General features: G+C 24.2%; 2 protein-coding genes and 1 non-coding gene across 4 annotated transcripts in view; 1 reads left to right on the top strand and 2 right to left on the bottom strand.

Moving 5' to 3' along the window:
* Nucleotides 1-809: 809 nt before the first annotated feature.
* On the bottom strand, nt 810-5255 carry LOC117179647 (mediator of RNA polymerase II transcription subunit 29). Its single transcript, XM_033371652.1, has 2 exons — nt 4972-5255; nt 810-1846 (listed from the first exon to the last, which is right to left on the bottom strand). Exon 2 carries the CDS (start codon nt 1844-1846, stop codon nt 1304-1306), a length of 543 nt encoding a protein of 180 aa, XP_033227543.1. The 5' UTR covers nt 4972-5255; the 3' UTR covers nt 810-1303.
* On the bottom strand, nt 4508-4581 carry Trnat-agu. Its single transcript has one exon. It is a non-coding gene; the product is annotated as a tRNA-Thr (tRNA).
* Nucleotides 5256-10673: 5418 nt separating the features above from the next.
* Nucleotides 10674-15010, top strand: part of LOC117179956 (activator of 90 kDa heat shock protein ATPase homolog 1) — a 34537-nt gene continuing 30200 nt past the window's right edge. The window contains exons 1-3 of one of the 2 annotated variants that reach the window (XM_033372211.1): nt 10674-10920; nt 11119-11253; nt 14128-14207. In XM_033372211.1, coding sequence (XP_033228102.1) covers nt 11174-11253; nt 14128-14207 — 160 coding nt within the window. In that variant the 5' untranslated portion in view covers nt 10674-10920; nt 11119-11173. The remainder of the gene's footprint in view (nt 10921-11118; nt 11254-14127; nt 14208-15010) is intronic. The other variant, XM_033372212.1, reaches the window with a different exon arrangement.

Raw genomic sequence — 15010 nt, 5'->3', positions numbered from 1 at the left:
CGTTAAAAAAAAAAGTAAATAATTTTCCACGAAATGTATGAATTTCCCACCAAATAATTGAATTTTTAACTAAATAGTAGACTGGTTCAATTAAAACCAATAAAAAGAGTTAACTTTTATCTAAAACAGGGGACAAAAGTAAATAAGTCTGAAGTCTGAAAAATAAATTTTTTTTTCTGAAATATATATCGACTTTTATTAATTTACGGAACAAAGTTTCAATTGATTGGGGCTGTTACATGATACAGATAGCAATAATAATTCTCTCTAGTTTCAAAAATTCAGAGCTTTGCTATTCTTAAAATTAAAATTACAAACTTAGCTAAAAAAATGCATCTATTGGGAATGGTTAAACTGGATGCGCCACCTGGTGACAAAAAATCCGAACTAAAAAGAATAGGTACGATTTTAAAGATGCATTTTAATTTGCGCATAAAAATGTTTATTATGATATCATCGAGTTTAAAATGCGCATTTCCAAAATAGTCCACTTTAACAAATTTAAAATTTTAGAGTTTAATTGTTAAGTGTACATTTTATTTGAAACGATTTTATAATGAAGTTTTAAAGACTTAAGCCATTAAAAATTAGAAGCATTTGAAGGATTTTTAAGCATTTAAAATATAAATAATTTAACTTTTAATTTAAGAAGTTTTCAGTTTATAAAAAAATGTAATAATTCAATTTTTAATGTTTCTGAATTAAAATTGCTTTAAATTATTTTAATTAAAAATCAATTAATTAATTTAAAAATTTTAATTCATTGATTCATTATTCAATTTAGACTTTAGAGAATTAAAAATAATAACGTGGATTTATGTTTTTAGAATTGTATCTGAATCTCTGAACTCTACAATTTATTAAATTTTTAATGTGGCTCATTAACTGCTTCTAATTAAAAATTATTCAGTTTAAAAGTGTCAGTACACAAAATCATTAACTTAAAAAACTTTTAAACTTCAATTTTAAAAGTTTGAAATTCAAGAGTTCCATTTTGAAACTTAAATTCCTTGAAACTTACATGAAATAGTGAAATAATTGTTTTTTAAAACCTATTTGACAAAAATATGTTTTTTTAACTGTATAAGATAGATGATGCAAATTTTATCTAAAACTATTTGTTTTTTTTATGAAGATTTGTATCTAGTATTCAATTATTGTTTTATACTTCACAAAACTATCGTAAAAACACTTTTATGCACCAATTAATGTACAGATTTAAAATTGTACCCACTCTTTCTAGTTCCAGTTTTCGGCACCAGGTGGCGACATTGTAGACCATCATTCGCAATAAATGAACCAATTACGTATCAGTATTCGAAAGAGCGTTACCGACTTTCATCAGCCTTTCATGAACCTCTCGAGCGAATTGGACCTGTCCTTGAACAGTCATTAAAAATTGAGGATAAGTTAAAGCAGGTCCTTCCTGTGGAGTGACCGTTTCCGTTCTAGTTGGCATTACCGGCATCGGCAAGTATCTAACAGAACTTGAATGCTGAGACATGCACTCTATCGAGGTTTTCAGGTGCAATTCGATTTGGTCGCAAATCGAGTAAAAGTCCTCCATGTTCTTATTAAATCTGTGATCCGGAGGATCAATCCCTTTTGTGGATCCAACATCGACAAGACTATTTTGCTGAAGAGTTTGAGCTGCAGTTTTGAGAGTAACAGATAAAGCGTCTCTTAAAGGTCCAACAAGCGATTTCACTTTGGATATATTGTCCAGTTTTTCCTGAGGCTGTTGCTGTTGACCTTGTTGTTGGGTTTGGGCCAATTGTTGACCTCCGCCCTGGGTTATCTGGCCCATTCCCATCCCACCGGCCTGCTGAATTGGAGGGATGTTCATCTGGGAATTACGAATTTTATTTAAGAGAACAGGCGCAAAACCTTGGTTTCGCAAATTCCCGGATTTTTCCTTTGTAAAAATTTCTCAATTTCCCTGATCATTAACTCTCTTAGTCTAGACTTAAATATCTCTGGTTCAAATTAACGTATCGGGATTTTTTGAACTATAGCTGAAAGTCGCATAAAAATGACTATTATAAAATTAATAAGATGAATTTAGCATATTACTATAAATATTTTCACAAAACTGAAACAACTATATAGCGAGCCGAAAGTTTTGTCCGGGTATATTACACCCAGTCTAGACTGAGAGATTAATATCCAAAGACCAGCATTTAAATCTTGTAATATTTTTAAAATAGAAGCTTTTTGAAATGAAATAAACCAATTTAAGATTAAAATTTTTTTATTTCATATTTACCAAAACCCTTTCTACCATGAAACATTAATTTTAAACTCAAAGGATGCATTTTGAACAAAATTGAAGAATTTTTGACTGAAAAAGATGGTTTTAATCAAATGATTTAATTTTTTAGAAGATATTTGAATTTTCGATAGAAAAATATATTTTTTTAACAAAATATTTTAATTTTCAACAAAGTACTTAAATCCTTAACAAAATAGTTGCATTTTTAGCCAAATAGTTGTATTTTGAACCCACAAAGATGAATTTCTAACCAAAAATGTAATAATTGATATTGCAACCAAAAGTGATTTTTTTAATACAAAAAAAATAGTTCAATTTGTAACTAAGAAAGTAAATTGTCAACTAACAAGTTTAATTTTCTACTAAAAATTTTTGTTCAACAAAATGCATGAATTTTCTAAAAAATTGTTGAATTTTCAAATGAAAAAGATAAATCTTTAACCAAAAATGAAAAGGTTAATTTAAAAAAAAACATTTATCTTTCACCAAATAATTTCAGTTCTTAGAAGACAGTTTATTTTTAAACAAAAAAAGTTGAAGATTTCAACAACAAAAAAACGTTGAATTTTCGATACAAATAGACGAAGGTTCAACAAAACAGTAGAATTTTCGTTCCAAAAAACAACAAATTTTTAACTAAATATTTGAATTTTCTACAAAATAGTCAAAATTTTAAACCAAGAAGACGAATTTTCAACAAAATGCATGAATTAAAAAAAAATAGTTAAATTTTCAACTAAAAAGGATAAATTTTCAAAAAAATTGTTGAATCTTTGCCTGAAAAAGATTAAGTTTTAATTAAACTTAACCTACAAAGATGAATTTAAAAAAAATTTAATAATTGATATTGCAACCAAAAGAGATTAATTTTTATTCTTAATAAAAAAAATCCTTAAATTTTTAACTAAAAAGGTAAATTGTCAACTAAGAAGTTTAATTTTCTACAAAAAAAAATTTCAACAAAATGCACGAATTTTCTAAAAAATTGTTGAATTGTCAACTAAAAAAAATTCATTTCTAAACAAAAAAGGGAAAACTAAAAATTTAAAAAAAAATTAGTTTTCACTAAATAATTTAAGTTTTTAGAAGAAAGTTGATTTCAAAAAAAGTTGAAGATTTCAACAACAAAAATATATGAATGTTGAAAAACAAAAAAACGTTGAATTTTCTATACAAAAAGACGAATCTTCAACAAAATACATGTATTTTCCAAAAAATAGACAAATTTTCAACAAAAAATGGAAAAGTTAAATTTTCAATAAAAAAATTAAGTTTATAATAAAAAATTGAAGTTTTTAAAAGATATTTGAATTTTCCACAAAAACTATATGAATTTGTAACAAGAAAAAAAGGTGAAAAAATTAAATTTCAACAAAATAATTGATTTTTTGAGAAGACCTTTGAATTTTCAACAAACAACCAAAAAAAGATGAATTTTCAATCCAAGATGATGAATTTTTCTGTACAAATAGACGAATGTTGAATAAAGCAGTTGAATTTTCGAACGAAAAAGAAGAATTTTTGACGAAATAACTGGATTTTAAAAAAATTATGCAATTCAAATGCCAAAAAATAGTTACATTTTCAACCTAAGGGATGAAATTTCAAATGATTGTTTGTAAAATATCTTTTTTTTTATGAAAATTCATATTCTCTGGTTGAAAATTCAACTTTTTTGATAGAAAAATCACCTTTTTGACATTAAAATTAAACTTTTTTGTAGAAAATTAATTTTTTATTGATTTAAAATTAATTCTCCTCTATAAAAATTACACTATATAATTTTTAGTTAAATACTTGTCTTTTTTAGCTTAAAAAATCTGGTAAAAAATTCAACTATTTGGTTAAAAATGTACGTATTTTATTGAAAATTGAAATATTTGGTAGCAAAATATATTTGCTTAGTTCACAATTTTAATTTTTGGTAGATAGTCATTATTTTCGGTTAAAAATTAAATATTTGGTTAAACTTTATTCTGTTTTAGTTCAGGATTCAAGTATTTTGTTGAAAATTCATCTTTTTTTATATTCAACTATATTTTATTCAAGATTACAATATTTTGTGGTTTAAATATCAATTATTCCACTTTTGGTTGAAAAAATATAATTTTCTTTCGTATAAATAGTTTGTTCTTAATTTAAAATTAAAATATTTTAGGCTAAAACATCAGCTATTAAATTTTGGTGTGGAAATTTAACTATAAAAAAGATGTAAAAAATATCAAATTGCTTTGAAGGCCCCGGGGGGATTCGAACCCCCGATCTCCTGTTTACTAGACAGGCGCTTTAACCAACTAAGCCACGGCGCCCTTGTGTAAATTTTTCCCAAGAAGCCGTGAACTTGTGAAGATAATAATTATACAAGAAAATTATTAAAAAGATCGACTTCAGGTACTGGAGCTTTTAAAAATATTTCTTTTCAAAAAAAGGTATCCTCATAAAATTTAGCTAAAAACTACTGTCAAAGAATTTTCGGAAAAAATACACTTTCTCCGAAATTAATACTTTTACTTCATAAGTATTATGCAGTAGTCGGAAAATATTATTGGAATTAAGGTCTAATTGTTTATCTATTCACACCAATATTGTTAGAAAATAAAATACGACAAGTTTATTTTTTATCAACATAAAACTAGAACAAGAATATTGATATAATTTGCACATTTTACATAAATTAAAAAATGCGTATAAAAACTTACCTTTCTACTTTGGGATACACAAAAATGTATTAAATACACTTGCAAAGTCAATAATAAGCTTTCACAAAGTTGACGTTTCGATGTCAACAAGACTTTTGTTACAAAGTAAATTCGGTTATAAACGTAAATAAATACTTTCTATCCTTTCTTTGAATGAAATAATAAAAAGAATTAAATTCTACGTGAAATTATCTTCGAATCAAGATTATATATCTTATAAGTCCCCCAAGAAGTAAATTAGCATATCGAACAAAAAGAAAATGCTTTTTCCTTGTTTTGCAATTTGACATTTGGAGCAATTTGGAGGTTAGGTTTAAAATGTTATTTTTTTCAGATTGGCTTTCCTGAGTGCGCCATGTTGGCCATATTTTCCCGGGTATTTTTCGAAATAGTTATAATGTTAAAAACATTGTTTTGTAAAAAATATATTAGTTTTTAATAATGAAAGAAAAGAATTTATTTTAATTAGGAGAATTAGTTTATTTTAAAAATATTATGCATTTAGAAACAGTATTATTTATGGTTTTGATTATAGCAGGCCTTCAATCCCTATGGGATAAAATATAGGTAACAAAAGGTACTTTTTGTCACGTACATGCTTTACTTTTTCGCGTTCGAACGGTAAAAAATGTAGGATCAATTCAGAAGATTTCAGAGCAATTCAAATTACATTCAAACGAATTCAAATGAATTGGAAAAATGTTTGAAAATTAAAAAAAAATCCATTGATTTCCGTAAAACTGGAATGAATTTAGAGGAGCTTAAGATAAAAGAGAAGAATTCGATTATATTCATAAAAATTCAAGGTGAAATAAAACAAATCAAATAAATTTAAAACAATTTGAAGATTTGAAAAAACTTCATTGAATTCAGTAACTTTGAAATAAGATTGAAAAAATGCAAGGGAATTCAAATAATTTGATGAAATGTCTAAGAATTCAAGATGAGTTTAATAAAATTCAGGATCAATTAAATAAAAAGTTTTACAAAATAAAAAAATCACTGAATTAAAAAGAATTAAGTGAGTTTATAAGGATTTAAGTAAATTTAAAAATTGAAGATAATTCCAAATAATTTAAAAGAATTCAGGATAGGTTCCAAAAAAATTGAAACATCTTCAAATCTTTGAAACCCTACTAATTTCTAACACAAGAAGTGACTGATGACTACAAAACAATTAAACTTAAATACAAAAGAATTCAAATCAATTGGAAAAAATGTTAAAAATAAAAAATTTTATTGAGTACAATAAAATTTGAGAAAAAGCAAGCTGAATTAAAACAGCAATCAAGTAAATTTCAAAAATTTAAAAATATGGATAAATTAATTAAACTGTGTAGAATTGAGTGAATATAGAAAAATTTAAAAGGGTTTAGAATAAATTAATAAGAACTCAGGGCGAATTCCAAATGAATTTGAAAAAAGATTTTAAAATCTCTTTAAATCTTCGAAACCCTACGAAATCCAGAATCATGTAAAACATTCTTTGAAATAAAAAAATAAAATTAAAATCCATTAAAATGATTAAAACCCTTGGAATTCTCTTGAAATTGTTTACAAAAATTGGTATTCCCTAAAATATTTCGAATTCTTTGATATCTTTTAAAATCTCTTCAAACTTTTTAAAGGCCTTAAAAGCGCCTGAGAATATTTTAAAATAACTTCAAGTATTTTAAATCCTTTTCAATTCCACTAAATTACTGAAATTAATTAAAAATTTCTTTGTAATCTTTTGAAATAAAATAAATTATTTAAAACCCTTCAAATTCCTTTGAAATTATTTAAACCTCTTGGAAATGCCAAGAAACTAAAAAAAAAGACGTTAAAATATTTCAATTCCTTTTATCATTTTATCAATTGATCCTCAGGATCAATTCAGCGTGAATTCCAAATCTTTTGAAATCTTCAAGACTAGACAAAATACCTCACTTCTCATAAATAAATTCTTTATAATCTACTCTAAAATATTATAAAATATGTTGAAATTCTATAATGATATTTTTTGAAATCAAGGAAAATGTAATAAAACATATTGCTAGTTTTAAGATCCCTTAAAACCATTTAAATCCTCGGAAGTCTTATAAAATAACGTGAAGTCTTTTTAAATATTTTAAAACCTCATACGTCCTGTAAAATCGTTCCATATCTTCTGAAACTCTAGAAAATGCTTTATCCTAAACTATTTCAAAAGCTTTCATAATGAAAGCAGTCAAACTGTAACTCTTAAATTTAAACTTTAAAAATTCAAGTTAAAACGTTTTTTAATTGGAGATTTTGGTAATACAATTCAAAATAATAACACTTCAATTAAACAATTTTAAAGAAAATGTAGTTACACTGCCAATTTTTTTTTTACTTTTATACACTGTAGAGTTAAATTTTTTTAATTTTAACTATTTTAAAAATCCTTCGAAAGCTTTAAAATATTATTTCAAAAACTTCCAGATACTTTTTTAAAAATATTTTGGAATGACTAAAATCTTTTAAATATTATCTTAAACTTATTTTTTCAAAATAAAAAATCATTTTCAATTTTTCTGAGAATATTAAGAAAATGTGGCTAAGTGTACCGAAATTTCGGTAGGAAAGCTATATTTTTTCGGTACGAGTTCTAGGGAGAAGGGAAAGGGGATATTTGCATCAAAATTGCAGTACGAATAGTCAACTCTTTTGTACATATAGAGTGTAGACACTTCAAATAAAAAACAGTATAATTAAAAAAACAGATGAATTCTCAACAAAAAATGTAATAGTGAACATTCAACCGTAAATAATTTTAATTTTAAATAATAAATAGTCGAATTCGACAAGAAAAGAGAAATTTTCAACAAAATAGCTAAATCCTCCATCAAAAGATTAATTTCCAATCAAACTTTTGCACTTTTAATAATAAAATAAAAAAATTCGAATTAAAAAACAATAAAGAGATGCATTTTCAACCAAGAAAGATTTTTCCTTCAAGAGAGAAACAAATTTCATCAAAATTGTTGAATTTTTAAGACAAAAACGATCAACTTTCAACTAAAAATGGAATAGTAAAAGTTAAAATTAAAAAATTTAGTATCAACTAAAATATGAATTTATACCCAAAAGTAATTTCCAACCAAACAGTTTAATTTTCAACTAAAAACGATAAATTTTCAACTAAAAGTGGAATAGATAAATTTACAGATTCAAAAATGTATTTTCAACAAAAAAAGCTAATTTTCAACAAAATAGTTAAATTTTCAACCCAAAAGATAGATCTTCATTGAGTAAAATTAAGTTTTAACCAATTGTTTCATCTTTCAACCAACTAGTTGAATTTTCAAGTAAGAAGATTAATTTTCTATAAAAAAACAATCAATTTACAGCATAATACATAAATTTTTAACCAAATTGTTGAATTTGTAAGCCAAAAAGACGAATTCTCTACAAAACAGTTTTATTTTCTATCCGATAATATGATTTTTAATCCAAAAAGTAATTTTCAACCAAATAGTTAAATCTTAAATTAAAAACTATCAATTTTTGAAAAAGAATGGAAAGGATAAATTTTCTGTTAAAAAAAATTAATTTTCAACCAAAAATAGTATTTTCAACAAAATAGTTTAATTTTCTACCAAGTGGTTGTATTAATAAAAAATCATTAATTTAACATAATGCAGTGGAATTCTCAACCATACAATAATAATTTTCAAGCAAAAGGTTCCATTTTTAACAAAAAAAAAATCAATTTAGAACCAAGAAAATTAGTTTTCTATTAAAAAATACGAACTTTCAACAAAATAAATAAATTTTCCACCGGAAAATATCAATTTTTCATTCAAAATGTCAATTTTTTACAAAAATAGAATAGTAATATATCCAGTTAAAAAAATTAATTTACGACAAAAAAATCGAATTTTCTACAGATTGGATAAAGTTTAAACCAAACAGATGAAATATCAATCAAAATGACGAATCTGAAAACATGGATATTTAATAAAGTAACATGTAAGAAATTTAAATTAGATTAAAATCCAAATTAAAAATCGTATTTAACGTCCAATAATCAAATTGATGCAAACTCCTGTTAAAAACAAGAATCCAACGACCAAATTTGGACCACAACGAATAAACAAAAACAAAAAATTCTATTGTAATCTGAAAAAAAAATTCGGACAAAAATAAAAAACAGGAAAGAAAAGTGAGAAGGCAGGGGATGTGGTTGGCTACCTTCTCATTTTTCTTTCTTCTTTTTTATTTTTGTCCGAAATTTTTTTTTCAGATTAAAATCGAATTTTTTGTTTTTGTTTATTCGTTGTGGTCCAAATTTGATCGTTGGGTTCTTGTTTTCAACAGGAGTTTGCATCAATTTAACAAAGTAGTTCAATTTTCAATTACGTAGTTAAATTTTGAAGTAAAAATGATGAATTCTTAGCCAAGAAAATTAATTTTCTACCAAAACAGACGAATTTTACAAAACGAATATTCAACAAAGCAGTTTAATTTTCAACCCGCAAATATTAATTTTCGACCAAAAATACGAATTTTCAATTAAAATAATGATTCTTTAACAAAACAAAAAATAATTTTTAACAAAGTATTTAAAATTTCATTCCAGCAGTTAAATCTTCTAACGAAAAATTTTTAGCCAAAAAGATTAGGTTTCTATTAATTAAGAGATTTTTTAACTAAGAAAGACAAATTTTCAATCAAGAAGATTGATTTTCTATAAAAAAAGACGATCTTAAAACAAAATACTTAAATTTTGAACTGCATTATTGAATTTTTAACCCAAAAGGCGAATCCTCTGCAAAAATAAGTTTAATAATCTACCTGATAATCTGAATTTTGAATCAAAAATAATTTTCAACCAAACAGTTGAATTTTACACTAAAAACCATCAATTGTATCGAAAAATGGAATAGATGAAAATGCAGTTAAAAATTTTATTTTCAACTAAAAACGAAATTTGAATTTTCAAGTCAAATATATTAACGATTCTCAATGAAATATTTAATAGTTGAATTTTCAATTGAAAAAGATCAAATTTGCAACCAAAAATAGAATGTTTAATATTCTACCCGATAATCTGAATTTTGAACCAAAAAATAATTTACAACCGAAAAGTTGAGTTTTAAATTAAAACCCATCAATTTTTATTTAAAAATGGAATAGTTGAAATAGAAAAACTTATTTTAAACTAGAAACAAAATTTTAGTTTTCAAGCAAAATATATTAATTATTCCAAACGCAATATTTAATCATAGAATTTTCAACTGAAAAAGATCAAATTTGCAACCAAAAATGGAATGTAATTAAATTTGCAGTTAAAAAAAATTCCTAACAAAAAAAAACTTTTAACAGAATACTTAATTTTAAATCAGAAAAGTTAAATTTACAACTGTAATTCAACTTCGAACCAAATAGTTGAATTTTCAACCTAAAAATATAAATTATGAATAAAAAATATAATAGTAGACTCTTTGATCAAAAAAAAGTGAATTTAAACGAAAAATGGTTAGATTTTTTCATTAGGTTATATTCATACAGTTTGTATTTAAATGAAAAAAAAAACGAGAAAAATGAAAAGTTCCTTCAAAAAAGGGAAGAAAGAAGATTGCTTTAAATTTTCGCGCCTAGTCATTTAAAAGAGACTACTTGAGTGTACTTCCAGTTCTAGAACTTTCCGGAAATGTCTCGTGCAGTGACAGTAGTGCCATCCTCAACTAAAAAAAAAAGTTTTGGAAAAATCGTAAAACTAGCTAGTCAAGAACTGTCGTAATCAGTTATTTTCGATAACCCGGATAAGTTTCTGCGCAAAAAGATATAATCTCCTTGTCTCTATTCTCTTTCTATGAATATCACAGTTATTTTAAAAACTAAATAACTTGAGATTTGTGATCTAAAAATAATTTTGGAGTAGCACACTTTGCATCTCTCGCACGTTTTTTTCAACATTCAACACCTCGTAAGTTGGAAAAGGTGATTACACTATTTTTCCACCACGTGTTTCGTCTCATTGTTTTTATCATTTATTTATTTATAAAAGAGCGTTTTCCTTTAGAGGTTATGTTTTCCGAATTCGTCCAAAAATCTTCAGACTGTCACGATCACGTGTTAAGTCTTTGACTTCCAAATACGTGCTAAAATATGTATTAATCATGATTTATTCTTTTGTAGGCGGAGTTTTGTACTTTTCTCGTAATCGGGGGTTTTAGTCTTTGATTTGGGGAAAATGGCCAAGTGGGGTGAAGGAGATCCTCGTTGGATTGTTGAGGAGAGACCTGACGCTACAAATGTCAATAACTGGCATTGGTATGTTAATTCATTATCGTTTTTTCTTCCTTTTTTCAAATTTGTGGTTTTTATACTTTTGTTATGGTTTATTTAAAAACAAGGTATTGGGACTTATTTCAATTGACTTGAAATTTCATCTTTTTCCATTCTAAAATCATTCAGTTTAAAATGTATAAATAAAAAATCTTTTATTTTAAAAATGTTATGTTTTATATTTAATTTTTAGACGTACATTTTTCATTTAAAGAATTTTAAAATGCAGTTTTAATTACCTAATTACAAATTAGAAGCGTTTGAAATCTACAATTTTGGATAAAAAACATGTTTAGTTGATCAACTCTTAATATAAATTATAATAATGTTTTAAATTGAAATCTACGTTAAGGATTCATTTAAAATCAGTAATTATAAATCAAATATTTAAAAATAAACAAAAAAGTGAACTTTGAAGTTAGAATTTTAATTTTTCTAAACAAAGAATGTTAATTATTAAATAAAGTTGTTGAATTTTTATGTATAAATAAATAATAAACATCTATTATTCCTATCAAAACATATACATTTTTTTATATCTCGAACAAAAAATTTAGAAACTTTTTTAAAATTGTAAATAACTTCAAAATAATAATAATCAATTTCTTAAAAGTCCTAGGTAAATTGAAAACGATTTTTTATTTTGAAAGATTAATTTTGAGAGAATATTTAAAAAGATTATCCAAAATGGTCAAAATTGAGTTTGAAGGATTTTAAGGAATTTTTACCTTATTTTTCAGGATTTTTAAAGAACATTTTCAGAAAAATTCGAATCATTTAAAAAGATTTTTAAACTATGACAGTGAATTTATTTTTTGACCGGGAAGTTTACAACATTTTTCGGAAAAAATTTTGTCCAACTTTGATTTAAACCGTTTTTAAAAAAGTTCCTAAATTGTGATTTTTATAAATTATTATATCATTTAGTTTAGAATGCTTAATTCGAAAATCTTTCACTTGAAGAATTTCCCATAATAATTTTTAAGCATATATTTTAATTTAAAGAATTTTAAAATGCAGTTTTAAAGGTCAAAAAAAAAGTTTAAAAAAAGAAGTTTTTAAAATCGAAGATTTTTTAAATAAAAAACAGGGTGGCCGTCGGACCGGGAAATCGGGAATTTTACGAATTCTCAGAAGAAAAATCTGCTCAAGTATGATTTCAACAGCTTTTAAAATAATTAAAGTGCAGTTTTGAGGATTTAAACAATTAAAAATTAAAAGAATTTGTAGTTGAAAGTTTTTGATAAAAAATAGTTTTATTTTAGCAACTGTAAGAACTTTCAATCTTTTAGCTTTGCAATTTTAATTGTTCTATTTAAAAAGTGTTTGATTTATAAGTGAAATTGTTAAATTTTGACGCATAAATAACAATTGAACACTTATTATTTGTATAAAAAATTTGAGTAATTTTAAGAGATATGTAGAAGTTTTGAAAAGATTCAAAATTAATTCAAACCTTGAAATTATTTCAAGTAATTTAAACGAAGTGTGTTAACATTTTTTTCAGAGCTTCTAAATATATTTTAAAACTAATCGAAAATGTCCTACAATTTTTGAAAATCCAGCAAATTAAATAAAATCCTTCAAATCTTCCATGATCTTCTTTGATAATTTTTTAAATCTCTTAAAATCTTCTTAAATTTTCTGTTCAATAATTTTTCAAAGTGAAAAATCATTTTCACATTTCCTAAGAATATTTAAAAAAAATTGTATTCTTTTGTAGACTTCTACAATTCTTAAAAAAATTCTAAATTTGTTGTTTGAAATCTGCAAAAATTAAATTTTATTTTTAATTCGGCTGTAAGTATTTGAAATTATTTCAAGTTCTAAATTTAATTCGAATCTTTTCAAAACTTCGAAATATCTCTTAAAATTACTCTAATATTTTTACAAATAATAAGTCTTCTATTGCTATTTACAAATTCAAATTTAATTTTTTTTTTGAATTTTCAGAATTTTCTAAAATTATATAAAAAATTCAATTAATTTTGAAATATATTTAAAAGTTCTGACAAAAAATTCAAAAATGATTTTGAATTTGGAAAAATTTAAAACCACTTCTAGATTTTCCAAGATTTTGAAATAAAATTTTAAAGCTTTTCAAGAATGCTTCGACTTTTTAAAATAAAAATAATTTAAATCCTAATTTAAGAACTGTTAAGTTTTAAAAAAAATTTTTTGAATTTTTAATGGGTCCAGCTTGAAATTACTTAAAATAATTTAAAAAAATTTTAATGTTCATTTCTTGCTTCTTTAGTTTAGAGTATTGAAAATGATAACGTGGATTTATATTTTTGAAATTTATTCTGAATTCAAGTTCAATTGAAAAGGTTTTAGTATCTTGAATTGAAAAACTTTTAAACTTCAATTTTAAAAGTTTGAAATTCATGAGTTCCACTTTGAATGTTTTAATTTCTTGTTTACTAATTTAAATGGTAAAATGTTTAGAATAGAGTTCGATTATTTAAATTTCACTGAATTAAATTACTGAAATGTCTGGGAAAATAAAATATTAATTAGGGAATTTTTAAAATGAAGTTTTGCGCTCACCCTGACATTGTTTCTAATTTTGAATAGTGGATTTCAAATGGGGCATAATCTAGAATTATTTTTTTTCCGAATTGTAAATATATCATTCTTTTTAAATACAAAATGAACTTTATGTTTATATAATCAGTCAATATAAATGTTGGGTTTAGAGGGGAAAAGAAACTGGATATTTTTAAAATTAAATTATAAGTTTTTATCCATTTTCTTATTTAAGTTACTTAACGGAATTCCAAATTCTACACCAATTATACTTATAAAAATAAAATAAAAACTGTAACGTGTGAAATAAATTTTCGAATTGCATTTCAGGACTGAGAAGAACGCCTGTGCATGGTCGCAAGAAAAAATAAAGGAATTATTTACAGACTTGAAAATCGAAGGAGACGATCGTAAGAAAATTTATAATTAAAAAAAAAAAAAATGTATATATATAGAATTCTTCACTGAAATTCTCTGTCCCAAATTAAAAATTGTATTTCTTTACTAAAATTTCATATCGAAACTTAGAATTATGATTCTTTTTTGAAATTTCTTGTTTCAGATTTAGAATTATAAATCTTTGAGAGAATTTCTGTCATATAATTTTAGGCGATTTAATAATATTTTAGTGGATTTTAAACAATTTATTCAAGAGAAGTGAGGTATTTCGTTAGGTTTCAAAGATTTGAAGAGTATTTAAATTATTTTTTGCGATTCGCCCTGTATTCTTTTTAGTTTATCCTGAATTCTCTTCAATTCTTTTCAATTTTTTCAGTTCACTTGAATTCTTCCAAATTTACTAAATTCTACCTAATTCAATGAATTAAAAAAAATTAAGTTTTTATTTAATTGATCCTGAGGATCAATTGATAAAATTATCAAAGGATTTGCGATATTTGAAGATATTTTTTTCAAATACCTTGGCATTTTCAAGCTCTTTTAAATATTTAAAGTTATTTTAAAAGATTACAAATATTTTTAAATTTATTTCGCTATTTTAATAAATTTAAAAAAGATTTGCATTATTTTAGGGTTTTTTAAAAGATTCCCAAGCATTTACAAGGGGTTTAAAAACTTTCAAAAAAAGATATAAAAGAGATTGAAACAATTTCAAGGTTTTTAATAATTTTAAGGGTTTTAGAAAAATGTTCATGCGGTTTTAAAGGATTTTTGAAAATATGGAAGGACTTTACAGAACCTGTAAGGTTATATA

This window comes from Belonocnema kinseyi, chromosome 9, assembly GCF_010883055.1.
Source record: "Belonocnema kinseyi isolate 2016_QV_RU_SX_M_011 chromosome 9, B_treatae_v1, whole genome shotgun sequence".
In the NCBI taxonomy this organism is placed as follows: Eukaryota; Metazoa; Arthropoda; class Insecta; order Hymenoptera; family Cynipidae; genus Belonocnema; species Belonocnema kinseyi.
This window is presented reverse-complemented; position numbering and strand designations above follow the sequence as displayed.

What these genes read in the sequence shown, in the direction of transcription:
- LOC117179647 (XM_033371652.1), bottom strand. Translation starts at nt 1,846, where the DNA reads ATGAACATCCCTCCAATTCAGCAGGCCGGTGGGATGGGAATGGGCCAG.